Genomic DNA, 24,766 nt, shown 5'->3' with positions numbered 1-24,766 from the left:
AAATAAAACATTTTTATTGTATAACCTTTACACATCATTGCTTAATCAGATCTAAAAAAAATTCCAATTGCCACATACAAAAACTGGTATGATAATTTTCTTTAAAAAAGGTTTCACTTCTAATGCCTTGTGCAAGGCTGTTGACTGACATCATGGCGGCCATGTTGGAAAACTCAACTTCCTTGAAAAAGCAACAGAATTTTGAAGTGGCAATGGCTACATTGGACATCACGTCATAGTATCGTAAAAGATGCGCAAGGTATGGATGCAAGAAACACCTTGAAATTGCATATAAAGTAACTGGTTCTAACTACTTTAAAGTCATAACAATTCTTCAAGAACAAAAAATACCATGTTCTATGAGAAAAAACAAGATTCTATTCACATTTCTGTTTTGAAAACTGACACAAAAAAAATTTAAAAAAATAAATTTACTATACCAATTTTGGGGACAAAATTAAACATATCTTGCACCCCTATTTTCTACATTTCAAGCCAGCACAACATCAAAATATGAGGATGGCTGAATTCTGGGTCGTAGCACTGAACAGTGCGCACCTTGTCGTGGTGGTGGGGCTTGACCCCAAGAGCTACTGGTAGGGCCTCCCTAGGGGGAGAGGTCAGACTAAGACAGGTACCCTGGTCCTCCAGGTTGGGGGTTGGTCGCAAGGCTAACAACCTTGCGCTGTAAAAAGGAAGATGTTTCGAGACCTCGATCAAAGCCTCGGACAGACGGACTGAATGGAAGAGGAGAATTGTGGAGGCCATGGACCGAATACGGACCGGAGAGCCATAGAAGAAGAAGAAGAAGAAGCTCCGAACAGTGCCAAAGAAGTTTAATGTTTCTGAGCTGCTTACTGCCTCCGTCATCATTACCCTGATGATGAAAGCAGCAAGAACCTCTAAAGCATCAGTAAATGTATACAAAACTGCTCAGTGCTACAATCCAGCAGACGCCCATCTTCATAATTGCCCCTGAGAACCTAAAACTCTACTTAACATTAAATTACATTGGCTCTTTAAATGGACTAATGTACTGACTGGTTATTCGGTTATTTATTAATTCTATTTCTACTGAACAGAATACACAGGCTTAAAACCTTGCAGTGTTTTCTAAAAATATAAAATCGTGGACACAACGCAACCACGAAGACCAACAACGGAAACCTCAACTTAGGCCAGCAGACATAACTCAATTTAGATAATACACCAACTCTCGCGTGATATTACATAAAATATAGTTTTATAAAGTGCGACCTTTTACGCTTTATAACAAACCGTCGTCTTATGAATCGTATGATTTAATATGAATTAATTTCTTTGCCACTGATGATGACCCTTTGAGGTCAAAACGCGTTTGGCACTGACAGTCTTTTCAAAGTGTAAAAAGTTTTGTTTGTACGCATGATTTTATATATTTAGAATACACAGGGTCGAATAACTATGAACGACGAGTCTGAGAGACGCGGAACTGGTCTTGACGTATGTTAAGGTACTATCCCGGCACTTGCAAAGACGGACCGAGGAAAAACGAAAAACAGAATAGCTGATCCCTGGACAGACATTCAAATTCAAGACAGCCCCCGCAATATGAAGCAGGAGTATTCAGTTAGGGCTGAGAGTCTAGAAACACTTCTTCCTCTTATGGGAATAGTGTCAGAAATTACTAGACACCATGTATCAATCAAACCACGACGTCTCCCCTTCCCTTTTCATGTTCGATATGGTGACTTGTAACAGCGTATTTCGGATATTTTACGAATTGTTCTTACCACGATTAAATCCAAAGTATTTCTCAGTAAATCCATAGCACGTGTCTTAATAAACTGAATGTTATCTCAGTAAATTTCTGTATTTACTTTTAACATACATAAATAAGAATATAATCCATTAGTCACGTTCACATTGCACGTTTATGGAGACTAGAGTTTACACATCCAGAAGCTACTACTTACAAACACAAATGAACTGCTAAACATTTTACTGTGACCAGTTTCGCCATACATATGACACAACCTCTGCAAAGAGGCATAAAAATATGAAGACAAAGCATCGCCCCCCCCCCCCCATTTTAAAAATGTTATAACTGCAAGAACAGATTAAGTCACATTCTGAAGCTATAAGATAATATATTTTCAATGTCTGCCATCTTTAAACCAATAAGCACAAGGGAAAAATGACAAAAAATTAAACGTGCACAGACGACGCTCAAATGAGGGTGCACTTCCAATCGCCGGGAACGACACAACATACACAACGCTGGTACATTGGTTTTGGTGGAAGCAAATTGAGGTCATCTTCATCTGGCGACACTTCAAAGTCCTCTATGCTGAAAGTGTCCGTCAGTTCCTGCTTGCCGTCTTTCATTCTCGACAACGGGAAGAAATTTATATCCTCATCACTGTGAAGTAAAATTTAAATTATACATATATACTATAAAAACATAACGTGAAACTTTAAGAGAATAACAGCCCAATTATTTATAGCGAATACTGAACTGCTCGAGAAAGGAAATGGAATTAAAAACAGCAAGACATTGACCTCAGATATCTGCACCAAAAGGAGAGATGACGGCGTTAATATAAATCTGTTGGTAAACATTCCGCTTATTAACCATTTACTGTACCTGGGACAAAACTGTGCACTTTATCTACGTCACTGGGTTTCGGGGAGAACAAAAACCTACACACATACTATGTAAACCAGACACATTGCTGACGTAGGCATTGATACATCAAGCTGCAAAGTGCTGCCGCTGGGAAATAATGTTTATAGTACAGACAGTATATGCTTCCTCACCTGCTACCCCTCCCAACCCCAATGATCCGTTGCCTTGTACTTCTAATGGACCTTGAACGTACATATCTGTCCCGACTACAGTACCATGAGATTTAATGATGTAGTACCTAACAGGATTTTTACTGTATAAAGTGAAGCTTTCGCGGAAACTAAAGTTGATGAAAGACTCTCGGGTTACAAGCCGCGTCAGGTGTCTGAATGGTGAATAAACCATTACTTCTGCCAACGTTTCGAGAACAATCTCTACTCTCATCCTCAGTGTAACAAATCTGATCCTTTGTAGCATGCTCGTCAATGAGAAATGGCCAGTTCCCATTGGCGAGTGCGCTACAAAGGATCAGATTTGTTACACACCGCCAGTTCCCATAGGTGAGCGCGCTACAAAGGATCAGATTTGTTACATCGCCAGTTCCCATCTGCGAGTGAGCTACAGAGGAACAGATTTGTTACACAGTAGCCGAGGATGAGAGCACAGGCGCGGCTTGTAACCCGAGTCTTTCATCAGGATTTTTCTGTTACCACTAAATTCGTGACTGACATAGTAATCTCTTTGTGAAGTACATACTTGCCAAGCAACAAAATATTGTTCACACAACTTGCTTTATGCACCTTAAATACCATTCATAATAACCTAATCTAACTGAACCGGGGGCAGAAAAACCAAAAAATTAGTTTGTTTAGAAGATCTCAAAAAGAAGATGACCAGGTCAAAATACTTCATTTGGTAGCCGTGATTTTATTTCCCAGTTACATTTTAAAGAAATTTCATGAATCTACACCGAATGATGCTAGAAATTTCTGCATAGCCGCCATGTTTGTATTACTGATGGCAGTTAATAAATGCCAAGCTTGGCAGACCTCCCACAACTTGCCGTTCACACTAACGAACGCAGAAATCAATCACAGAGTATGCATAATATTGATAGGTGTAGCTGTAAGGGTATGGACAGACCACAGAGCTCACAAATTGGGTCCCAAAAATAAATTCGGTTCTTCTATAACTCCAAAAAAGAGTGTGCACCTTTCATCGGTCTCCCAGTCCACCAACGGCTGCTGTTCACGGTGAGCACTCGTCACAGCTTTACTTGGAATAGGAAGTCTCTGAATTGGAATAAGGGTAGAGTTCTTCTTGTATTCCTGAATCCTCTGGATCTTCTTTGCTTGTTCTATCCTTTGTTCTGAAATTTGTGATAATACTAACATTAAAAAACATAATTCGTAGCTCACACAGGGCAGAAAGTACAGAAAAGTGGTCTATTCCAAAAAGCAACATGCTGGACTCTTAGCAAACACGGGCAAGGCACAAAAAATGTTTCTCTACATAAGAAAAACATAAAACTAGATGTTGTTAACACAAAGTGCTGATACACATTCATTTCTAGTAGTGTCAAAGTGTACCAACAGATGGTTATGCTAATAACAACGCAAAGTAACAAAGCATAAAGCCAATGTTTTCAAAATGTACAAAATATGCCCATCTTTGGTCATCGTCAATTATATGTAGCACTGTTAGAGGCAGCCTTCTAGAGATGAAAAATTAAAGTAACTGGAGAAAAACGTAAGAACGAATTATAAACACTCTACACCGTCAAGTTCTCAATCAACTATGATTCTCAAAATAAAAATAAGTCTATTAATTGTCCTTATTTCCTGTTGAGTTCCATAATTATTTCATCCTTCAAATGATGAGAAGAAAGAATGACAAAAAAGGGCATAAAACTTGAGAAAAGAGTGGGAACCACCCAATGGGGTCGGCAAGCAAAGGAAGCGACAGCAATACACCAAAAAGTAATGCAGAAATATCCCATTACTTTATCGCAGCCAACAGCCAGTGAGGATTGAAGTGAAAAAGCAGAAAATGGAAAGACAGTACAGATACAACTTTACTGTGAAACACTTGTCATTACCATGAGACTTGTGTAAAGTAACGCTGTTCCACTATACGCCATGTAGGCACTTGAGGGGAGTGGCGGTATAGCTCCTACTCATTCTTGACCTCGGCACTAGATGGGGGTGCGTGGTCAGCATCACGCCCCGGCCGTGCTTTACCCCCGCGAAATGACCCCGGTACCCACTGGATAGGAGGCTGGGTGGGCCCCAGAGCCAGTCTGGACACAGAGGCTAGAGGAAAAATCCTCTGCCCCCCGTCGGGGATCGAACCCCGGTTGCCCAGTCCATAGCCAGTCACTATACCGACTGAGCTACGCCGGATGAGACTGGTGTACATTCATACAAAGGTTTCGCAAAAAATCCTGAAGAAAGAGTATTAACGGGACCCAGTAAAAATAAGTACTGGATTCATCTGGCTAAGGATACAGATCAGAGGCTAGCTCTTATGAGCACGGTAATTAACCTTCAACTTCCATGTCAGAGATTTTTTGGCCAGCTGAGTGACTATCAGTTTATCAAAGTACTTTGCTCTGTGACCCAAACAATTTGACATCTCACAGCCATCAGAGTATTCAAACACATTCTTTATCCATGGGAAAAAAATCATATGCTAGCGGTTTGTTCTTAAACGTGTAGAATCGAAGGGAACGCGAAAGAACTGAATATGGACATGCAGTCCTTTTAATGCGTTGAGTTTGGTTCTGATTACTCAGCAATATTCTCCCAATAACTTTAACAGAAAATCTATGATATTATAACATGTAAACAGTTTGTTTGAGACACAAATGTGAAGTCAATAAAGCGATGAGCAGAGACGGTTTAATTTTGAAGATGATCACTGGATTTTCCTCATCACGTCTGTAATAATTCTGAAACCTCATATCCAATAACTACCTGCAGCTACTGGACTGAAACTAAGGACAGGTGGAGTACGAAGCTGATCACTAAACTAAATCTAAAGCTCTAGTTAAGAATCCACACACATCTAAGCACGGTGAAAGCTTCCGCATGATTTATGATATAGCTTCTTCCGGATTGTAACACCATGTAGTCTGGTAGAGATTTACCAACGTTTCAGAGGTCCTTGCTGCCTCCAACAGGGCAATCACCCTGGTGATGGAGGCAGCAAGGACCTCTGAAACATTGCCAAATCTCTACCAGACTACAAGGTGCTAAGGCCCTGAAAACAACCATCTTAAGCCCCAAGAACCTACGATAATGACACTGACAACAAATAAGCAGACATGCAGATTACAATTCAAGGTCAGATGACTAGTTTATACTTAAGGACAAGAATGAAGCCAAATGGTGACAATATCTGGTTACATTTTCAAATTTAAGGTTACATAAAAATAGTATATTTTACAGGAAATGGGCTAGTACTGACAGATATCTGAGCTATGAAACAACTCTACAACTTTTCATTCATAATCAGAATCAGTCACACGACATGCCATAAACAAACAAACACCTGTTTCCGTTACTTACCGGGGTTTTACAGTCATTAGCCTGGGTATCCTCCTCATTAAACAGATTAACTTAAAGACATACCTCGAGTCCGGTCCATTTCTGACATCGGAGCAAGCTCAGTTTTCTAAAAGTTTCTGACAACTTTCTTTATGCAAGTCACTTGTATTAAGATTCCTTACAAATATAATTATGATTTAAATATTCTACTTAAAATGCAAAGCTCAAAATTTGCACAAAACATCACCACAACATTGGTTCTGCCTAACTGCTGAACAAAATAACAATCATATTTCATGTGAATATTCATTATGAAAAGACAACTAACTCCTTAGTAGGGTTCACCCACCAAAAAAATCCCCTGAAAACTGATCATCAAAATAAGCCTGCCAACAGATTCTAACCTATATCATTTCAATTCAAAATACATGCTTCTCTAAATGTCACTTTAATATTATCCTGTAACACACACAGATCATTCGAGTCGTTCATATGCTCGAACTATACAAAAGCTCCAAATGTAAGCATGACAACGATAACAAACGGACGTGTCACCTTCACACAAGAACCGTACCAAGCTTTCTATGTAGCTGTCTGACATTAGTCTTCTGAGGAGAGGCGGCAGTTGTACTGCTGCATGAGCTGTCACTCGCCTACAAGAAGACAATCAGTATCTAAACTTTTTAGTAATATCGGCGTCTAGTGTTCTAACACACAACTGAAGAGCATGCATCATCAACATGTAAAATCACATGAACTCAAAAGTTTTGGAGAATCTCAAATTCTCCGCCTTCCACCATTTTCATGTTTTAACACCTCTGTAACTAGGCACATGGTCCTGACCGAACACCTAAGAAAATAAAATGTAATATTAAATTAATTCAAATGTTCGATTAAGGGGTTTTGCAATAACACAACTGTAAAATTGTATTCCTTCTTCACAATCCTCTCCAATCCCCACAGAGCCAACATTTGGTGTGCGCACGCACGTGTGTGTTTAGAGGTGCCTGTGTCAACTTCTATGGCTATCTGCACTACAAACAGCATCACATCATCAGCCATTTAAATTGCACGTCGGAGTATCAGCACCTGGATTAATCCAACAGCATTTTGTTTCCTTCTTACATACTTTTCACCCTTGCCTCACTAACTGCACGAAGAACAGAGCCATAAAAAAAACAAATCTCCACCTACTGCCTGCCATAAAGTTTCCTCAAGATCATTCCTTACTTCAAGCGGACATTGACTCACTTATGCACGGTGAACCAGAAGAAGCTTAATATTAGTGAAAACAATGTTAATTCCTTTTACTAGTAAAATAAATATGACTGCTTTGTGAATCTTGTATCAATTCTACAGACCTGAGGGTTTTTCTTAATAACTAAAGTAAAGTTGTCCCAGTATACACCATGTAGGCACTTAGGGGGAGAGGTGGTACAGCTCTTGCTCATTCTTGACTTTGGCACTAGAGGGGGCTGAGCGGTCTGCATGATTTACATCACCTAAATTTCCATACCTCAAGGATTGAAAGACGCCACCTGATGCGATTTTTTATTATTGTTTATAATGGTTTTAAATGTGTCCTTCCTTAAATGAAACTGTTGGCATTCATATTCCTACATAAAATTTATAGATGTTCCTTTCTTCATTGTCGGTTCCTCACATAAATCTTATCCCTCTGCTAAATGTGCATCAGCCATCAATTCCATTTATAAATATACTGACATATTTAGTAAAAATTTGGCTTACTTAATTATCCTTTAAAGTAACTACACATATCAAGTGTTAGTTGAATAATTAAGTTATTTATTGTCTCGGGGTCCGCAGTGGCCGAGCGGTCTGAGGCGTGGGCCTTCTGCCGCTTGGTCGCTGGGACCGTGGGTTCGAATCCCACCCAAGCCATGGATGTCTGCCCGCATTTTTCTGTGTTGTGCTGTCCTGTGTACAGGTAGAGGCCTTGCGACGGGCCGATCCCTCGTCCAAGGAGTCCTACCGAATGTCTATAGATCAAACCCAACGAAAAAGTTGGGACCCGCAGTGCTCAGGCACTTGAAGAACGGGTCATTCCCAGTTTCCCAGTACCAGTATTTATTGTCATTGTGCTGTATGAGAGACATTTGAAAGTAATTTTAATTTCTTAGAATTATAACCTCATGTTATATGGAAATTCTTATGAGCTAAAAAAATTGGTACTTTAGCTGCAAACAAGTATAAGAGGTGCTGTGGTAAAATTTGTAGTCATCTGGGTACTGAATTTGTTAAGAAGCTCGGTAATGAAACTGAAGTAGAAAGCGCATTTGGCCAGATCATTATAGGTCTGAAGTACCATTTTAGACTTTGATTTTATTAAGAATTCTCTAAACCAAATCACATCAAAATCTGTTAAAATACAACTTAAATCGTACACACCAACCACCAAAGTAAAAATACATAGTGGTACATCAAAATACCCATTACAAACCAAAATTACATCACATCTCTATAATTTGGTGCCACCAATATTAAAATTCATAATAATCAGTTAAGATAAAATTTTGGATGCATGCAATCAGTGGCAAAGAAATACACTTCTCCATAATTTAAAGAGAGATAAATGACCCAATTCTTAGGTCATGTACGTAAACTACTTTGATGGGTACAGAACATGCTCCTATTTGGGCAACATTAGCTACTTTGACAGCTTTGAAATGTCGATGAATAAAAGCGTGTTTTATAATATACTGGGCAAACAGATCTGATATGCCCAAATGCGTATGAAAGTTCTGCGATTACTTTGAGAAAATAATTAACTCTTTTTAAATTAACTGATATACCAGTGAGTTAATGGAACTTTTTAAGGTTACAGAGTGCCAAGTCACATGAATTCAACCTCAACCCATACAAGAAGTCCACAAAAAGTTCAGATACAAATCCAAACTATTCACACAACACTAATGCACATCTTAGTAAGACACAATCATGAGAAATCTCAAGTTACTGGACAAATGCAACAACAAACAGTGCCCTTACCGTGAACAGTCTCCCATCCTCTTGGATGTGCTGCTGTTTCTGATCACTGTCAATGCCACTGTCCTCCATCTGAAAATTCTCCTTTTCACCAGAATTCCAGAGACAGTTACTGTTCTCCACACCAATCATTCCTGCCATCAAGCATATTCCCTGCAAACCAACCACAACGGGCAATATCAGTCCCTCTAAGAGACCCTCCTACACCCACGATACAGAACAACAGACAATACCGATTCCACAACTGAAATGTGAAATGGAAGTCGGCGCAATAGTTTTTGGCCAGTGGAAAAGCTGGCGGGCGGGCCTACTCTGTGTACCTGAGGTGGCACGGTCAGTGCATTTCTTTTGTTTGGGCGTTCAGCTCCTCGGTGCAGTCAGCATTATAGGATCGCACAAGTGACTAGCTCCTAGCCTTCCCCTTGAAAATTCCAAGCTGGCGGGCGGGCCTACTCTGTGTACCTGAGGTGGCACGGTCAGTGCATTTCTTTTGTTTGGGCGTTCAGCTCCTCGGTGCAGTCAGCATTATACAGTCGCACAAGTGACTAGCTCCTAGCCTTCCCCTCAAAAATTCCACAGGCCAAAAACTACTGCGCCGACTATACCAACGCTTAATACATAAATGTACCGCAAGACATAAAAAGTTTATTCTGTGGGTTACTTGATGATGCAAATTCAACTGCAGCTGTTATTTAGTATCACACAAGATGTAAAAATTGTGGTAATGATTTATGTTGAATCAGAAGGGACTATGGTGAAAGCATAAATCAAGAATGTGTGTTTACAACTTTCAACTGCTAATTCAAGAGTGTTATTACTACTGCTAGTAATAAACAGAAATAAATAAATAAAAGCAGTCTGGAAAACAGTAAAAAAGGAAACAGAGAAATATTCTACAGAAGTGACCCCATTAATAGAGATGAATTATAAGCAATAAAGAATCCTAAACTCTTAGCAAATCATTTAAATGCTTACTTCTTAACAATTATATAAGAACGAACAATGACAATACAACCATAACAACAGAAGACACAACAAAGTACCTTGTAGGATTTGAGGTTTTCACGGCAGTGAGTCTGACGATTGCTGTCTTCCGGGTTGTTGCGCCGTGTAGTCTGGTAGAGGTCCTTGCTGCCTCCATCATGAGGGCGATGATGGAGATAGCAAGGACATCTGAAACGTTGGTAGAAATCTACCAGACTACACGGCACAACAACCCGGAAGACAGCAATCAACAAAGTACCTTACTCAAGCAAACACAATTCTTACGGTCATAACAGTAAAAGAAATTAAAAGTATAATAAATTCTCTCAAATCGAAGAACTCATGTGGTTAAAACAAAATACCAACAACTTTACTCAAAAGCTGTGCAGATTACATTACTATTCCTTTAAATAATCAATCAATGGCAGTCACTATAAAGACTGAGCTACGCCAGCTCCTATTAAAGAAGAAAGAAAATTTCTTGGCCTCCAAATTGACAGTAACTTAAATCAGAAAACACATATTCAATTCATTATACTAAACTACACTCAGCATGCTTTGCTATGACGGCTATCACATTACTCATGAAAACATTCCACCCACTTTAAAAAGTCTGAATCACAATATAAAGAAGTGTGAAAAATACAGTTTTTAGTGAATGTGGAAAGAAAGAAAGAAAGCACCACCCCTTTAGGGCAGATGATGATGAATAAGTGAGGTTTAACTGTTGTATGTAGCATTTTTGGTCCATTATATTTTAAAGACTATGGAAATAATACAAAACATGCAAAATTCCCCTGCGGAATGAATAAAAAGCTGTTGAAATCTCAAAATGAATAATCTGAAGATGCAGAACATACCTCAGATCAGTACTGATACATTACAACATGGAACAGAACATGACCTAAGAATAATCAATACTGTTCAGTAATAAAACACTATACTGTATGCATTAAACCAATTTAAAACATCGGACTACACACAGTTTTAAAAAGGTCAACCATATAAAGAACATGTACATTTTTAAATTCGCAATGCACATTGTTATCACGAAGTCATTATGCCTGTGCATTGATGTAAATTGAATGCAAAGTATAGTTATGGTCAAATCAAAGGCACGAAATCAACAGGTGTAATAAAAATGTCAGTTTACAATAAACAAAACGTGTGGGAACCAGATTCTAGACTCAATCCATGACTCACAAGACATGAGCTCTACGTGGATTTTAAAAACGTATATACACGTAAGCAATAATGGTGATTTATTGTGATTATTTTTGATGTAATGCTATATCTGACTGTAAATCACAGCCATAACTATGCAATTTATAATTGCATTCGAAAAAAATACTGTACTTGTTCTATGACATGTTCTACATCCTTGGTTTAGGCCTACGAAACATGTATGGAATGTAAATAAATTCAATTATATTCTATTCCGTACTTCACACATTCTTACCTACGGTGTACCTCACAAACGGTAAAACAGCTGACATAAGCTACATTTTACGAAAACTTACACATCATATATTAAAATAAAATCACAAACAAAAGCTGACATATTCTAAATCAGATTATTTCCATTCTCACAGTATCTACCACAGAATACAACAAAGTTCTCTCTGATCACTCATTCACGGTCGGAAAGAAAATCATTGGTAGCAATGGGTACGAACAAACACAGAAACAAAACTGATTTGCAAGTTAGTGCTAAAAGTTGGCAACGCACGTAGCACAGCAGACGACACGTCATATCGATGATATATTCTGCCACCTACTCTCCTCCAAAGATAACACAACGCACAAATTCCGGGAACGGTGTACAGTTGGTAAAATAGGCATCCTGTTATGGCACGTACAAATTAATCGCTTGAATGAATCACAAGTGGAAAAGATGACCATAGATTATATTGCTGTTTCACAGTCTTCTAGCTCGACGGACTAAGGTACTTCAAACGGCCTGTTTCTGTGCAGGGTGTTCAGACCTGTCGTGGAGGTAGAGATCCAAGTGAATGGACTTCCTATATACCGTGTCCCAGGACACCATCTGCTCTCCTGCTTATCAGAACGTCTAAGATCGGCAGTGTTCCGTTTAAACGTTGTAAACGTGATGTTTGGGTGGATATTGTTGAGGTGTTTCAGAAAGACCCATAGCACATCCTGTCTGCACTGCCACATCACACCACATACAGGTTTGCCACGACTGGGACCAGAGGAGATCCCACGACGACCGTCCTTCTGGTCATAGAACGAGCCGTCGTATGGGAAATGTGTGGTGGTGAGCACATGTCTGATGAGCTCAACAGTCTCTTTATCAAAGTGCTCTGACATGAGGGCAACTGCAAGGTCGGAAGGTGTTGGATGGCGCGTTCCACTCCACTAATGAAGTCCTTGAGGTTTGCCTTCAGACCCAATGTTTGTGCGAAGTTTAAGCCTCTGCTTAAAATACCTGCTGTAGTAACCTGAAAGTCTTTCATCAACTTCAGTTGCCGCAAAAGTTTTACTTTATACATGTGGATCTTCTTTCTGAGGTTCGTGTCATAACGGCAAAGCTGCTTCTGCTCATCACAGTAAATGTCAAAACATGCCTCACTACTGTGCTCCTTGCAAGCAAACCTAAAAAGCTCAAGTATGATAATATCAAGCTGGCTAATGATGAAAATAAAAACATGTGCTTTAATATTTTACCCAGATGTACATTTACAAAGTAGCCCACTCTACAGAGAGAAAAAAAGGCTACATTATGATTTATTGACAGTAAAGCTGCCAAACTGATCATATGCAATAGGAAGGCACCACAAATACATTTATACAAACAAACACTTCAATATCATGGTTTTTCTTTTACATCAATATATTCATTACAATAAAATAATAGTCATGGTTACATGAAGTAGGTCACAATCTATTTTACATACAAAATATTTCAGTACTCAAGCAAATATGTTAAGATATTTAATGCTAATATAATATTTGGTATTTCGTAAGAGCCTAAAACCTAAAGTAATTGATTGTGTGAGGTTATGTTTGTATTTCCTTCTGATTACAGGACTGGAGCAAGGCATGGAATTTCACCAATCATACATCATCAAATGTTAAGGTTATTACAGAATAACCACAGATAGCATTTGCATTCAACAGCAGCAAATTGTCCTGAAGTGACTTGCCACTCTCATTCAAATATACAAAGCTCACTTCTTTACAGCATTAGCAGCAAAAACTTGTATAAAACAGCAGGTGGTCATTTCCTATCACCAATGCTGCTATCTAGTGGACTATCTGTCTACTGCATGTGAATTAGTTTCCACACTGATGGATGTTTACCTGCCATGCAACTTTTTTGTGCGCCAAAAACTAATTTTTTAGCATCTCTGAAAAGTGTGCAGATATTTTGCAATTTTCATCTGGAAGATATTTAACATAACGAGTGTAACAAAAACTGATTAACCCTCAACTGGCGACTTGCAGTCCTCAGAACAAATTACATCTTACTTTTTTTTTCAAGATCATGGCTTGCAGTGCTCTCTTAATCCCATTCTTTCTTACTTTCGCTTATATGTCTACTCATATTTCTTTCCATTCCTCCATCATTTGATACAGACTGTACCTGGAAATTTAGTCTGGCGAAGGAGACCACACGTTACTAGTTTTAGGGTGGGCATGGAGACTTCAAAGTGGGTTACAATTCGTGATCCCAATTTTGAAGAAGTGCTTGGGGTCCTGCATGAAGGTTTCAGTGATGATGACAGTGAAAGTGAGCACAATTTAAAGTAACCATAACATGAAATCTGGAATGGTTCTGGAATGAACACAAGACACATTCTTCCTCTTGCTTGTTTGTGAAGATTGGGAAGAAAGATGCCGACTTGACAGTCTATAATCATTTTGATTTGTCCCTTGAAAGGACCAAAAATATTATGAAAGCAGAGCATGCTGAGCAGCGAGATGCCTTCATAGAAAAGGCTGAAGAAGTGAGGAGGAAGATAATTAAGTTACATGAATCAAAAAAAGTAAAAAAAGTAACCAAGAAGTTTACCCACCGCAGATTTTCACCCAAGCATTTCAATTCATTCTTCGTGTGTTATACCAGAACACAATGAAAGTATCACAATTTGAAACTTTGTCCAGATTTCTTAATGACGAAATAAAATAAATTTCTAATTTTGTGTTTATCTTTGCGCTAAACCCACACTCATTTTTTAACATCCAGAAAAGGTGCAAAATAGTTTCTTTTAAATACATTTTTATGATACATATGCCATGTGAGAGACATCGTCTTAGATTTAAAATTTTCTTGCATGCCGAGTAAATCTGGGGCCAGATAGGATTATCAAAACTCGAGCAGTCTCTCATATCTCATGCCACTGTTTGCGCTACAGAAAACCCATGTCACCAGTTAACAGTTGAACAGGAGATAGTAAAACATGTACGTGCTATTACAGGTTTCTTGTCCTGATACATAACGGCCCAACAACTGGTCACATATTTAAACTAGAATTTTCACTGCTTGGCCATTGGTTGATGTCACACAAAAGGCAAAAGGCAAAAGGCTTAGCTATTAAAAACAATTACTTCACCATAAAACATGGAGATGTTAATAATATCAATGAGGGAGACAAGGAAAGCTACATGCCACCCCCCCCCCCCCCAAAAAAAAAATTGATAATATTCCTCACTGGCAGGCCTGCGGTAACAGAATGGTACATGTTTGTTACCTGCAAATGACAAAACTGATTTCAGTTTCATCAACAAGAAAAAACAGTAAAATCCACAAATTCCTGCACTTGAGAAAACATAAGTACAGCCATCAGACTGTCAGAAAAATATATGTTCAATGACTCTAAAAAAAGAACCCGAAACATTCACTGATATATAAAAATATCTATGCCATGCTTGATAAACAAGGTCTACATAAGCATTTTTAATGCGAATGAGACAGCTGCTGGGACCAATCCAACCTAAAGAAACAAAACTCCCTTGTAAACAGGAAGATTTACATCAGCGGAGCAAGGTCAAAATATGAGTCCCTACGCAGCATATAGTGGGACTTGGTTTTGCCATGGCAAAGGACGACACGTGGTTGACCGATGATGCGCCTCACAGAATTTTTACATTTAAAATGAATAGATTGTTATCGTTGCAATGGAACGGCAGCTGCCGAGGGGCCCACTGCCTATACCCCAGACATTTGTTTAAATATGAATATGATAATGGGGGCAAATGGTGGAACTCGGAGAAAAACCAGTCTCAGTGCCCCTTTTCCAGTATAAATCCCGCTGAATTGGCCTGGGTGCAAACCTTGCTCCAACAGCCAGGAATTGCCGTATTTACTCATGTACCCCACTAACACTTTCTCGAAAATAATTTACCTGTACAATGGAGTGCGTGGCTTATGCAAAAATGAGTCATTGAACTGTATCTCTCTACCTGCTCCTTGCCCTTTAAAAGCAGGGTTGACCATTACCTGCTTCAGATATTATTTTAAAAATGAGTACGAGATTATGGTTCCGATGGCCGAGGAAATCGGAAATTGGGCTGCTGGCAGAAGGTTCGAGGCATGTATAAGAAGAGACTGGAGTAAGAAGAGAGACTACAGGTAATAAGAGCCTTCAGAAGATCCAAACTAAAGTTTGAAGTTATCGAAGAGGAGCTAGCGAGCATTATTTGCGAGAAGCAGCAGTTCGGACAAGCTGTATCGACAGAAATGTGCCAGATGAAAGTGCTGGAAGTAGCTAGGGCCAAGCATGTAACAAATTTTTAGGCAATTCAAGGGTGGTTGGCGAGGTGTTTTGCCCACAATAATTTAACCATAAGAATACGGACCCAGATCGCGAAGAGGCTACAAGACGCATACGAAGAAAAAGTTACAAACTTTTTAAAATAATTTCTTTAGTTCCTCGAAAAATGGGGTGCATGGTTTACACGTTTGCATGCGGTACAGTAATTACGTGAGCTATGGCATGGCCAACATCAGCGGATGGATATTTTTTATGTTTTCAATAATAGTTTCAGCAGATCAGAGTACTTGGATGACATTGCTAAACATTGGAGGACAATATCAGAATATATCTTGAAGAAATATGATGAGGTGTGGACTGATTTCATGTAACTGAAGGCAGGGACTGATGGTGGGCTCTTTTGAAAATAACGAGCCTTCAAAATTCCAAAAAAGACAGGGCATTTTTTGAGCAGCTGAGTGACCATTAGCTTTCCAAGAAGGACTCTACTCAATGGAGTTAGGTTTTCATGTGAGGCCATCTCGCAGCAGACCTCATTATCTGAACATTACAACACGAGTGTTATTGCTGCAAGTTCCTGATATTTCAAACATATTTCTCATCACTATTTTCTTGTAGATTATTTCCTTTATTACAACGGGACAAATCTTACGATTCTTAGAAGAAAACAAAAGACAATAATACAGAGTCACCTCACCAATTATCAACTTATAAACAATTATGCAACACAATAATGATAATAAGTTAACAAGTTCTTAAGAAACAGTTGAATAAAATCACAGGACTCGTAAAGAAAACACTTCTTAGTGTTGGTAGTGCAGAGAATTAAAAAATAATTAAAAAAACACATAACGACAAAGATGAATATAAATCTTGTATAGCCCAAATCATGTGTAAACATTCGTCTGCAAATTCAATAAAGCAAAGTCTGTATCATGGACCATTTATGTATGTTACAAAGACATTCTGCCCGAATGTGCAAAATATACTGTGACCATGCACAAGAAAAGAGCAGCGTAACTCTCCTATGCACTCCGCACTCTCGACCTAGAATCCTTAACGTCAACAGACTTTTTAACCGATGTCAGACCCACATCAGATCGACAAGCAAACCGCCTTACCACAGCAACTCACATACTCACCGAATTTCTGTCTGGTTTGTTAAAACAAGATTTGAATCTCTTTCTCATATAAAATTAAAGTTACAAACAAAGACAGCAAATACAGTTTTGGTTACGATTCTCAGTCTCACTGATTATTTGGATGTGTTTTTACAAATGAAGTTCTCTTCATCAACAAATGTACATTCCACTAGTACAGAAGTTAACGTAATAAATCTCTGTAAGTCTGTAGGAATTAGTCAACCTTAATTAATCCCCCAAAAAATAATTAATCTTTTATGGGTAATCTCAATGCATTGCAGTTCGAACGAACAATAAAACAACGCGACTGCCACGAAACAGTGGTTTTGTGCTCACGTCAGTGTGGGCATTAAGCATATTCACACTGGAGGAAGGGCCCACAGTGTAGCAGTTTTGTCTGCACTGGTGCTCAGAAATGAGAACTCTGTTGGGTGCCAGCGCCCAGAGATGACTTTATCCTGGTGTTGGGCTACTACGACACTCGGTAAAGGCATTGTCAGGTCACCTGAACAGAAGAAAAACATAATTAAACTATTCTTATTTTCAAGACAGGCACCTCTCGGATTTACGAACATTCGCTTTAACGAACGTCACAATTCATTCAAAATTTCTTAAAGTTACCAATAGATAAGAGTTCCTTATAAAACGAAATGCCAAACATATAGTGAACATAATTGTAAATAAATAAAATTTTTAAAAATGTATTTATTACAATAATTATCGGAAAATTATTATATGATAATTATACTGAACTGTTATTGGTTAATAAAACAAACCCAGCCAGTAAAGAAACTTTGGTTTACATGCCACGCCCCGTAGAATGTTTTCTCGTGGGAAAGAAATCGGTGATTCCCTCCTATTATATTAGAATCATCACTTGCTTGCGATGTAAACATTTAATGCTTTAAAATGACTGCTAACGTATACGATACATATCGCAAAAGCTCAGGAATGCAAGACACACATAAGGAACAAAAACGTATAACGAACGTCTTGGAATGAAACTCGTTCGTAAACCAAGAGTTGCCTGTAACCCAAACTATAAGTAACAGTTCTGTATGATCTGTAATTTAGTTTGCCCAACGTATAGATCCTTTACGTAGGAACTGAAATCCGCAAGCACATTAATTTTCAAGAGTCAAAGATACAAGCACACCTTAATCTAATATTAAATTCTAAGTCATGATTCAAATATGTTTACTGAAAAATAACAATCTTTCACTTTTCATTTACACTAATATGCCTCAGTGCAGTTTCTATATCAGTAGATCACTACAAAATAAACTAATCACAATGGACATTCACTAAGAGGCACGAATGATCTCCACCTACTCAAATATTGATATCACCGATACACATCACCTGTGTTCCTTAATTTGAAGGATTCTGCTTGGGCTGATCAGAAAGAAGCGTATGAGACATCGCCATTGTTATTATTATTGACACATGTTACAGAAATTACTAAAGCATATTTTGCTGTGAAGCATAATCACGACGGACGCTCTGTGCACCAAGGAGGTAAAGGCAAGGATAGCCATGGCCAAGGCAGCTTTCGTCAAGAAGAGGATACTTCTCACTAGCAAGTTGGGCTTGGAGATGAAGGAGAAACTAGTGAAGTGTTACGTATGGAGCAGAGACTTGGACACTCAAGAAGAAGGAACAGAAATACCTGGAGAGTTTTGAAATGTGGTGTTGGAGAAGAATAGAGAAGATCAGGTGGACGGATCGAGTGACCAACGAAGAAGTATTGAGGAGAGTCAACGAGCAAAGAAACATTCTGCAGGCGATTACACGAAGGAAAGCTAACTGGCTGGGACATATTATGAGAAGGAATGGATTACTGAGTGATATCACCGAAGGCCAGGTTGAAGGAAAGCGAGGACTGGGAAGAAGATTGATACAGCTAACCGACAACCTTAAACAAGGAAAGAAGATGACGTTCCAGGAATTAAAGCGAGAAGCCGAGAATAGGGACAACTGGAGAGCTCTTTTTGGGCAGAGCAATGGACCTGTCGTAAGACAGAACACTGAATAATATCATTAATGTGTGTCACACGTGCATGATGAGCTGTTCGTGAGAAATTTTAAAACGTGATCAAGCCTTTATGGATATTGATCATGTAAACTTGGTCAAATAGCATACCACAGAAACAAATACCACAAAAAACAACAAGAATATGTAAAATATTCTTAATTTGGTATTTAGCAAAATAAAAATAAAATTCTATTTGTTTAGACGAGTAAAGTGATATCCATTTTCAGGAGGAATTCACTAGTATCATTTTAAACAGCTCAACCTGAAGAGTTCAATGACAGTTTCACAAGACGGAAGCGGACTCCGATGTCACGCGAATAACGCCTAAAGCAGAAACACGGTGATTCCTGACTAACGAACTACACGGAGAAAAGTACTTTTCAGAAGCCAACAGTTGGTCAGTTTAGTCTAGAAATTCTCTAAACTTTACAAAACTTGCGGCTGCATTACCGCGTTTACCTTGCAGGTCAGTGAGCACCAGTTTGTTGTCGTATCCTCCTGTAAGGAGGTAATAGGCACTGGGAGAAAAGCGGATGGAACGCACATCTGACGAATGTGGCTTGAAACACTGCACGTTGCGACCGCCTCTGATATCAAACAACACACAGGAAGAATCCTCGTGGCCTGACACCAGAAGTCGCCCCGACGGGTCGACGCAGACGGCTGCGACTGGAGAGCCCTGCATAATTAAAACAACTGAAATTTGTATTGTGTGGGCTTCACTTTCTTGCAGTAAACTCTTACTTACTAAACACGTTATTAATGTGTCACTGAAGTAGGTCAGTTATAAAAATGAGTTGCTAACGGATGGAAAATTGAGGTTCCAAACAAGAATTTCTTCTTTAATATCACATCAAAACCAGCCGAGTCTTCAATGCAATTAGGTACCAGAGACTCTCTTTCCTGGGGTTAAATGACAAACATGGAGGTTATAATTCACCTGCATCTAGCGCCAGAGTTAAGAATACGTATTTGGAGTTTTACCGCCATCTCTCCTTATGCCTTCAAGACATTTTTATTAGACACAAGGACAACTTTACCCGTGTAACTTGACAGCACTTCTGGGTTATTGTGCTGCGTCGTCAGGTTGAAGATTACCGACATTTCAGTGTTGCTGCCTCCGTCGATGTCCTGATTATGGAGGCAGTGAGCACCTATGAAATGTTGGTAAACTTTCACCATAGTACACAACACATCAATCCAGAAGACAGCCATCTTCATACTTCGGACTGTGAGAACCTGAAATCTGACTCAGTGCTGCTGTATATATTGCAGGTACCAGAATACATAATTTTTCACATCACAAAGCTAAAAAAAGGTAATAATTATTGAAACATGGGTAGAGATTCAGTTGCAGAGAGAGAGAGACATGATCCGAGTAACACAAAATGTGCATTCAAGTCTCTCTGCTTAGCGTCGGAGTGGATCTGCATCTGTCTTCGCTGCACTCAGCATGACTTAATGTAGTTTATAACAAATGTTGCAGTAAAACAATTATCATTTATGTATAATATTTATAAGGTCTAAGGTTCAAATCATGTTCCAGAGATGATGATGGATGAACAATGTGCTTCATTTAAATTCGTAACAAGAAAAACTAGTTCGGTCAGTGAATACTTAAAATTTAAAAAGTGCTGTAACATAATCCGTTGTTCAGAATAATGAATAATTTCACACTGAACAAACATTTCGGTACGTGGCTGAAACCCACCCGACTGCCGGGCGCAGTTGCCGGAGTCACCATATTCACGCAGCCACGAGTTCGAAGGTCCCAGAACCGAACCGTCTTGTCTTGAGAACCGCTCACGAACATGGCACCACCCCAGTTGTAGAGCGTCAACACGTGTCCTGTGCACACAGAATAAGATCTCACTTGCAAGAGCAATATCACAGAAAACCCTTAACATTCTACATGACCATTCATCAAACCAACAAACAGCTCCTTATCTTAATATTGCGACGAGTTTCTAGAAAAATGAACTGCACTAGCTCTCGCCAAATTGTAAATCCGGCAAAAATGTACTGTTGACTTACAACCATGCAGTAAAGGGGGTGAAGACCTTCTGTGGTTTTATTTGGTGATGGCTACTAACAACACTCGCCATTAGTTAAGGTTACGGGGTACAATCTCACATGCACTTAATTTAATTTAATTTAATCTAACAAACAAGACATTTATAAATATTAAAAATGTGTATTTCTTAAATCCTTAAATGTTTATTGCCTGTAATATTTTAGTTGTAACCCTCGGTGGACTAGTGGCTAGCGTGATCGGCACTGGACCCAAGGTTCGCGGGTTCAAACCTGGCCGAGGTCGGTGGGTTTTTAAGGGTGGTAAAAATCTGTAGCACAACTTCCTTCGGAGGGGAAGGTCCCATGTCGTAGATTTACGGCATGTAAAAGAACCTTACGAGCGTGAACAAGATGTTTCGTAAGCAAAATTCAGCGGCCATTTCTCACCCAAGTCTCTCCTGATTTACTACTAGATGGCTCTAGCAGTCAAATAAGGATAGAGTAGAAATTGTGCGGAGGCAGTGGGCGTGTCACTCACTGCTCACAAATGCACACTTCAAAGATTAGGAAATCCTCCGAAAAGAGTGACAAAGACCCACAAGTGGGTTCTAGAGTCAAGAAAGAAGAAATAAAATTTTAGTCAATGAGAGTACAGACTCACAAATAACAAGCGAGTCGTGGAAATAAATAATTTTGTATATTTGATACACTGATCTGTATCCCCTTCTACATTTTATTTGCAGACGCTTTAATGCATTTTAACAACTAGCTCACTCTAACTGATTGGTTATGGACAAAACACTTATTAGTAAAATCCCATCTGAAATTACAATTTAAATATACGAATATCAACTTTCCTGTTTCAAGAAACGTTTGGAACGGAGAAGAAGACATAATGAAGACAACCATCAGAAAGCCCTTAGTTGCGTTCTTGGATCCAATCAGTTTTGCGTGGCCGTTGCTGCCTCTCGCTTAAACGATATCGTACCAAACCCAAAGTTGCCGCATCCAGAATATTCCATTTTCTGGTCACACATCACACGGACTTTGATACAGTAGTAAGTAAACCGAACAGAGTCTTTGCTCTTTTATGCACCCGAGGTTCGAGCGTCATCGTGGCACGTCAACTATAATTCTACGGAATCTGTAAAAGAACATTTTTTCCCCAAAAATTTGTACTTCCTTATTAATGAAAACTGACTTTAGGAATTTCTGGGCTCAAAGCTGTGAACTTTATAAAAAGTGTACGTAACTACTGATTCTACATAAAATTTGTAACAAATTGGCCAAAAAATCATCTTATTATATACGTTTCATATCTTGTGGTAGAAACCCAGAAATAATGCACATATGCACGCCTACTATTGTTAACGGCGTAACATTCCCATCAGAGAAAAGATGTAACATGAAATTAAATTAAATAATTATCAAAAGAGAGTAGTGCTTCGTAATTTCCTGACGTGGACAAATTAATATTTGCCATGTCCGCTGAAGACGCTAAATCTCAGGTAGTGAAACAACTGGTAACAAGCGCATCCTATGGATCTGACGCTAAAGCCGAGGAACCAACCTGAGTGACCACTCAGAGCCTGGAATGGAGTACCAGTGGCACAATCGGTGACATAGATCTTGCAATCACCAGCACCGCCACTGATCAGAAGGCTAGACTTGTTACTTGTGTCCTCAAGAAAGCAGAGGTCCCTCACTGTCCCGTCATGCATTGTCAGTTCAATCTCTTGTCCTGCAAACAAATTATCAACAGAAACGAGACAGAATTAGTATTAATCTTTCCGCCACACACCAAAAATGCTGCGTACGACTAACGAATCTGCCAATAGTTCAGATTTTACAGCGTCAAATGTCAGAATGGTTAATGCGTAATGAACGGGATAGAATATAAAATTGGGGGTCCGCAGTGGCCGTGCTGTCTGAGGCGAGGGCCTGGTGTCGCTTGGTCACTGGGACCGCGGGTTCGAATCCCACTCAAGCCATGGATGTTTGTCCCCGTTGTCCTGTGTACAGGCAGAGGCCTTGCGACGGGCCGATCCCTCTTCCAAGGAGTCCTACCAAAATGTCTATAGATCAAAGCCAACAAAAAGTTTGGACTCGCAGTGCTCAGGCACATGGAGAACGGGTCGTTCCCAGTACCCAGAATATGAAATTGGCCTAATTTAACCTTTATCATACAAGTATAGGAGTTGCTGTTGGTGGACTCGTGGCGAGTGAGCTCGCCACTGGACCCAATGTCCACGGGTTCAAACTTGGCCGAGGTCGACAGATTTTTAAGGGTGATAAAAATCTGTAGCACAACTTCCTTTGGAGAGGAAGTAGAGCCGGTGGTCACATGTCGTGGTGCTCAATGCAACGGTGGCTTTAGCAACAAATTACTATTTTGAGGTTTTCATGGTAGCGCCGTGTCATCTGGTAGATGTTTACTGACATTTCAGAGGTCCTCGCAGCCTCTGTCATCAGGGCAATCATCACGCTGGGCGCTACAACCTAGAAGACAGCTGCTTTAGACTTTTTTTTAAAATTCTTAGGTTTCCCAACAAACTATTTTTGAAAACAGAGTCGTAGACGTGTGGAACTCGGCAAAATGCGATTGGCGTTCGGAGGATCCGAGTGGCTACAGTACACACGTATGAGAACAATACAGACATGCACGCGCCGCGTAGAACAGAACACACGTTCTCAAGCCACTCGGTTGAACCGAACAGATTTTGTAAGCACTCGTTCACTTCAACGTAGGTATTACTTACTTCCTGGTCGTCTCGTATAGATAACAGTTCTTTAAAATACTTTCTTATTACAAAATCACACACAAGCCCAAAGTTTGACCTAAACTCAGGTCAGAGCGGCCTCTTTCCATGAAGTTTCATTTATAAAAGGCTTTTAACAAAAAAAACAACAACAAAGGTGCAGTCGTCGTAACTGTAAAGGCAATTCAGTTATCTCACCTTCCAGGTTCGAGGTGTCCGTGTTAAACCGCATCAGCTTCACCGTCTTGTCGTTACTCCCAGTAGCCATTAAGTCCCCCATCGGTGTCCATGCCAGGCAGTAGATGGAACCCTTGTGATGCTTCGTGCGTTTGAAGAGTACTGTCGGTTGGTACGTGACATGGTCCTCCCTGAAACAAGAAATACGAAAATAATTTTCATTATACAGCCTCAAAGTAAAATCACAAAAAGTTTTTGAAATAAATGCCAGTAATAATGTAATATTCGGGTGGAATCACAAAACTTAAAACGTATTGCCGGATGATCGACATGGGATGGGAGACAGACAGTGTAGCCAACCTGCAAAAAAAAATATCCTTATGGAATCAAGAAATTTACTCATTTGGTAGACGTTAAGACAAAATAACACAAAAATTGTTACATGATGGAAAATTTTCAAGGTCATATTTGAATTTTGTTACCGAAACATTGTTGATCAGTGTTATTAGACCACGAAATTGTAATTAGTAAGTGTAGATGACAAAATGGTAGTACGTGCATTGACGGTACTGATATGTGTGCAGTATATTAAGCACGATTGTGGTTAAACAATTATTTAATTCTGAAGACAGCCATCTTTGTACTCACCGCCGTGAAAAACTCACATTTAATCTATTTAACAAGCACAACAGAAAAGTTACCTTTAAAATATTTCCAAGTTTATAGTGAATTATACATCTGTAAATGTTTGATCAC

The 24,766-nt window shown here is 39.3% G+C and overlaps 2 protein-coding genes across 8 annotated transcripts in view; both read right to left on the bottom strand.

The window, feature by feature from the left end:
* Nucleotides 1-819: 819 nt before the first annotated feature.
* On the bottom strand, nt 820-11,850 carry LOC110830703 (uncharacterized). Of its 2 annotated transcripts, none has more exons than XM_022065944.2 (5): nt 11,667-11,850; nt 9,166-9,315; nt 6,731-6,809; nt 3,821-3,977; nt 820-2,401 (listed from the first exon to the last, which is right to left on the bottom strand). In XM_022065944.2, the coding sequence occupies exons 2-5, from the start codon at nt 9,301-9,303 to the stop codon at nt 2,209-2,211; spliced, it is 567 nt and encodes a 188-aa protein (XP_021921636.1). In that variant the 5' UTR covers nt 9,304-9,315; nt 11,667-11,850; the 3' UTR covers nt 820-2,208. The 2 variants fall into 2 exon arrangements, with proteins under 2 accessions (XP_021921636.1, XP_021921626.1); XM_022065934.2 differs by having other exon boundaries at nt 11,606-11,845.
* Nucleotides 11,851-12,802: 952 nt separating this feature from the next.
* Nucleotides 12,803-24,766, bottom strand: part of LOC110830682 (WD repeat-containing protein 47) — a 123,114-nt gene continuing 111,150 nt past the window's right edge. For 5 of the 6 annotated variants that reach the window (XM_087359886.1, XM_087359903.1, XM_087359896.1 and 2 more), the window contains 5 exons: nt 24,032-24,201; nt 22,645-22,815; nt 20,773-20,909; nt 19,521-19,740; nt 12,803-17,531 (listed from right to left, as the gene is read on the bottom strand). In XM_087359886.1, coding sequence (XP_087216012.1) covers nt 17,386-17,531; nt 19,521-19,740; nt 20,773-20,909; nt 22,645-22,815; nt 24,032-24,201 — 844 coding nt within the window. In that variant the 3' untranslated portion in view covers nt 12,803-17,385. Of the gene's footprint in view, nt 17,532-19,520; nt 19,741-20,772; nt 20,910-21,672; nt 22,219-22,644; nt 22,816-24,031; nt 24,202-24,766 lie in introns of those variants that run through there. The other variant, XM_022065884.2, reaches the window with a different exon arrangement.

The sequence above is a fragment of the Zootermopsis nevadensis genome, unplaced genomic scaffold (assembly GCF_977971745.1).
Source record: "Zootermopsis nevadensis isolate Lab colony 2312 unplaced genomic scaffold, Znev_1.0 Znev_ptg000003l, whole genome shotgun sequence".
Classification (NCBI taxonomy): Eukaryota; Metazoa; Arthropoda; class Insecta; order Blattodea; family Termopsidae; genus Zootermopsis; species Zootermopsis nevadensis.
The sequence above is the reverse complement of the archived record's forward strand: the minus strand, read 5'-3'. Positions and strand labels throughout refer to the sequence as shown.

Coding starts and splice junctions, on each gene's coding strand:
- LOC110830703 (XM_022065944.2), bottom strand. CDS start 9,303: ATGGCAGGAATGATTGGTGTGGAGAACAGTAACTGTCTCTGGAATTCT. Junction 6,810..9,165: donor AGGATGGGAGACTGTTCACG/GTAAGGGCACTG, acceptor GTCTTCTTGTAG/GCGAGTGACAGCTCATGCAG. Junction 2,402..3,820: donor GACTGGGAGACCGATGAAAG/GTGCACACTCTT, acceptor TTTACTTCACAG/TGATGAGGATATAAATTTCT.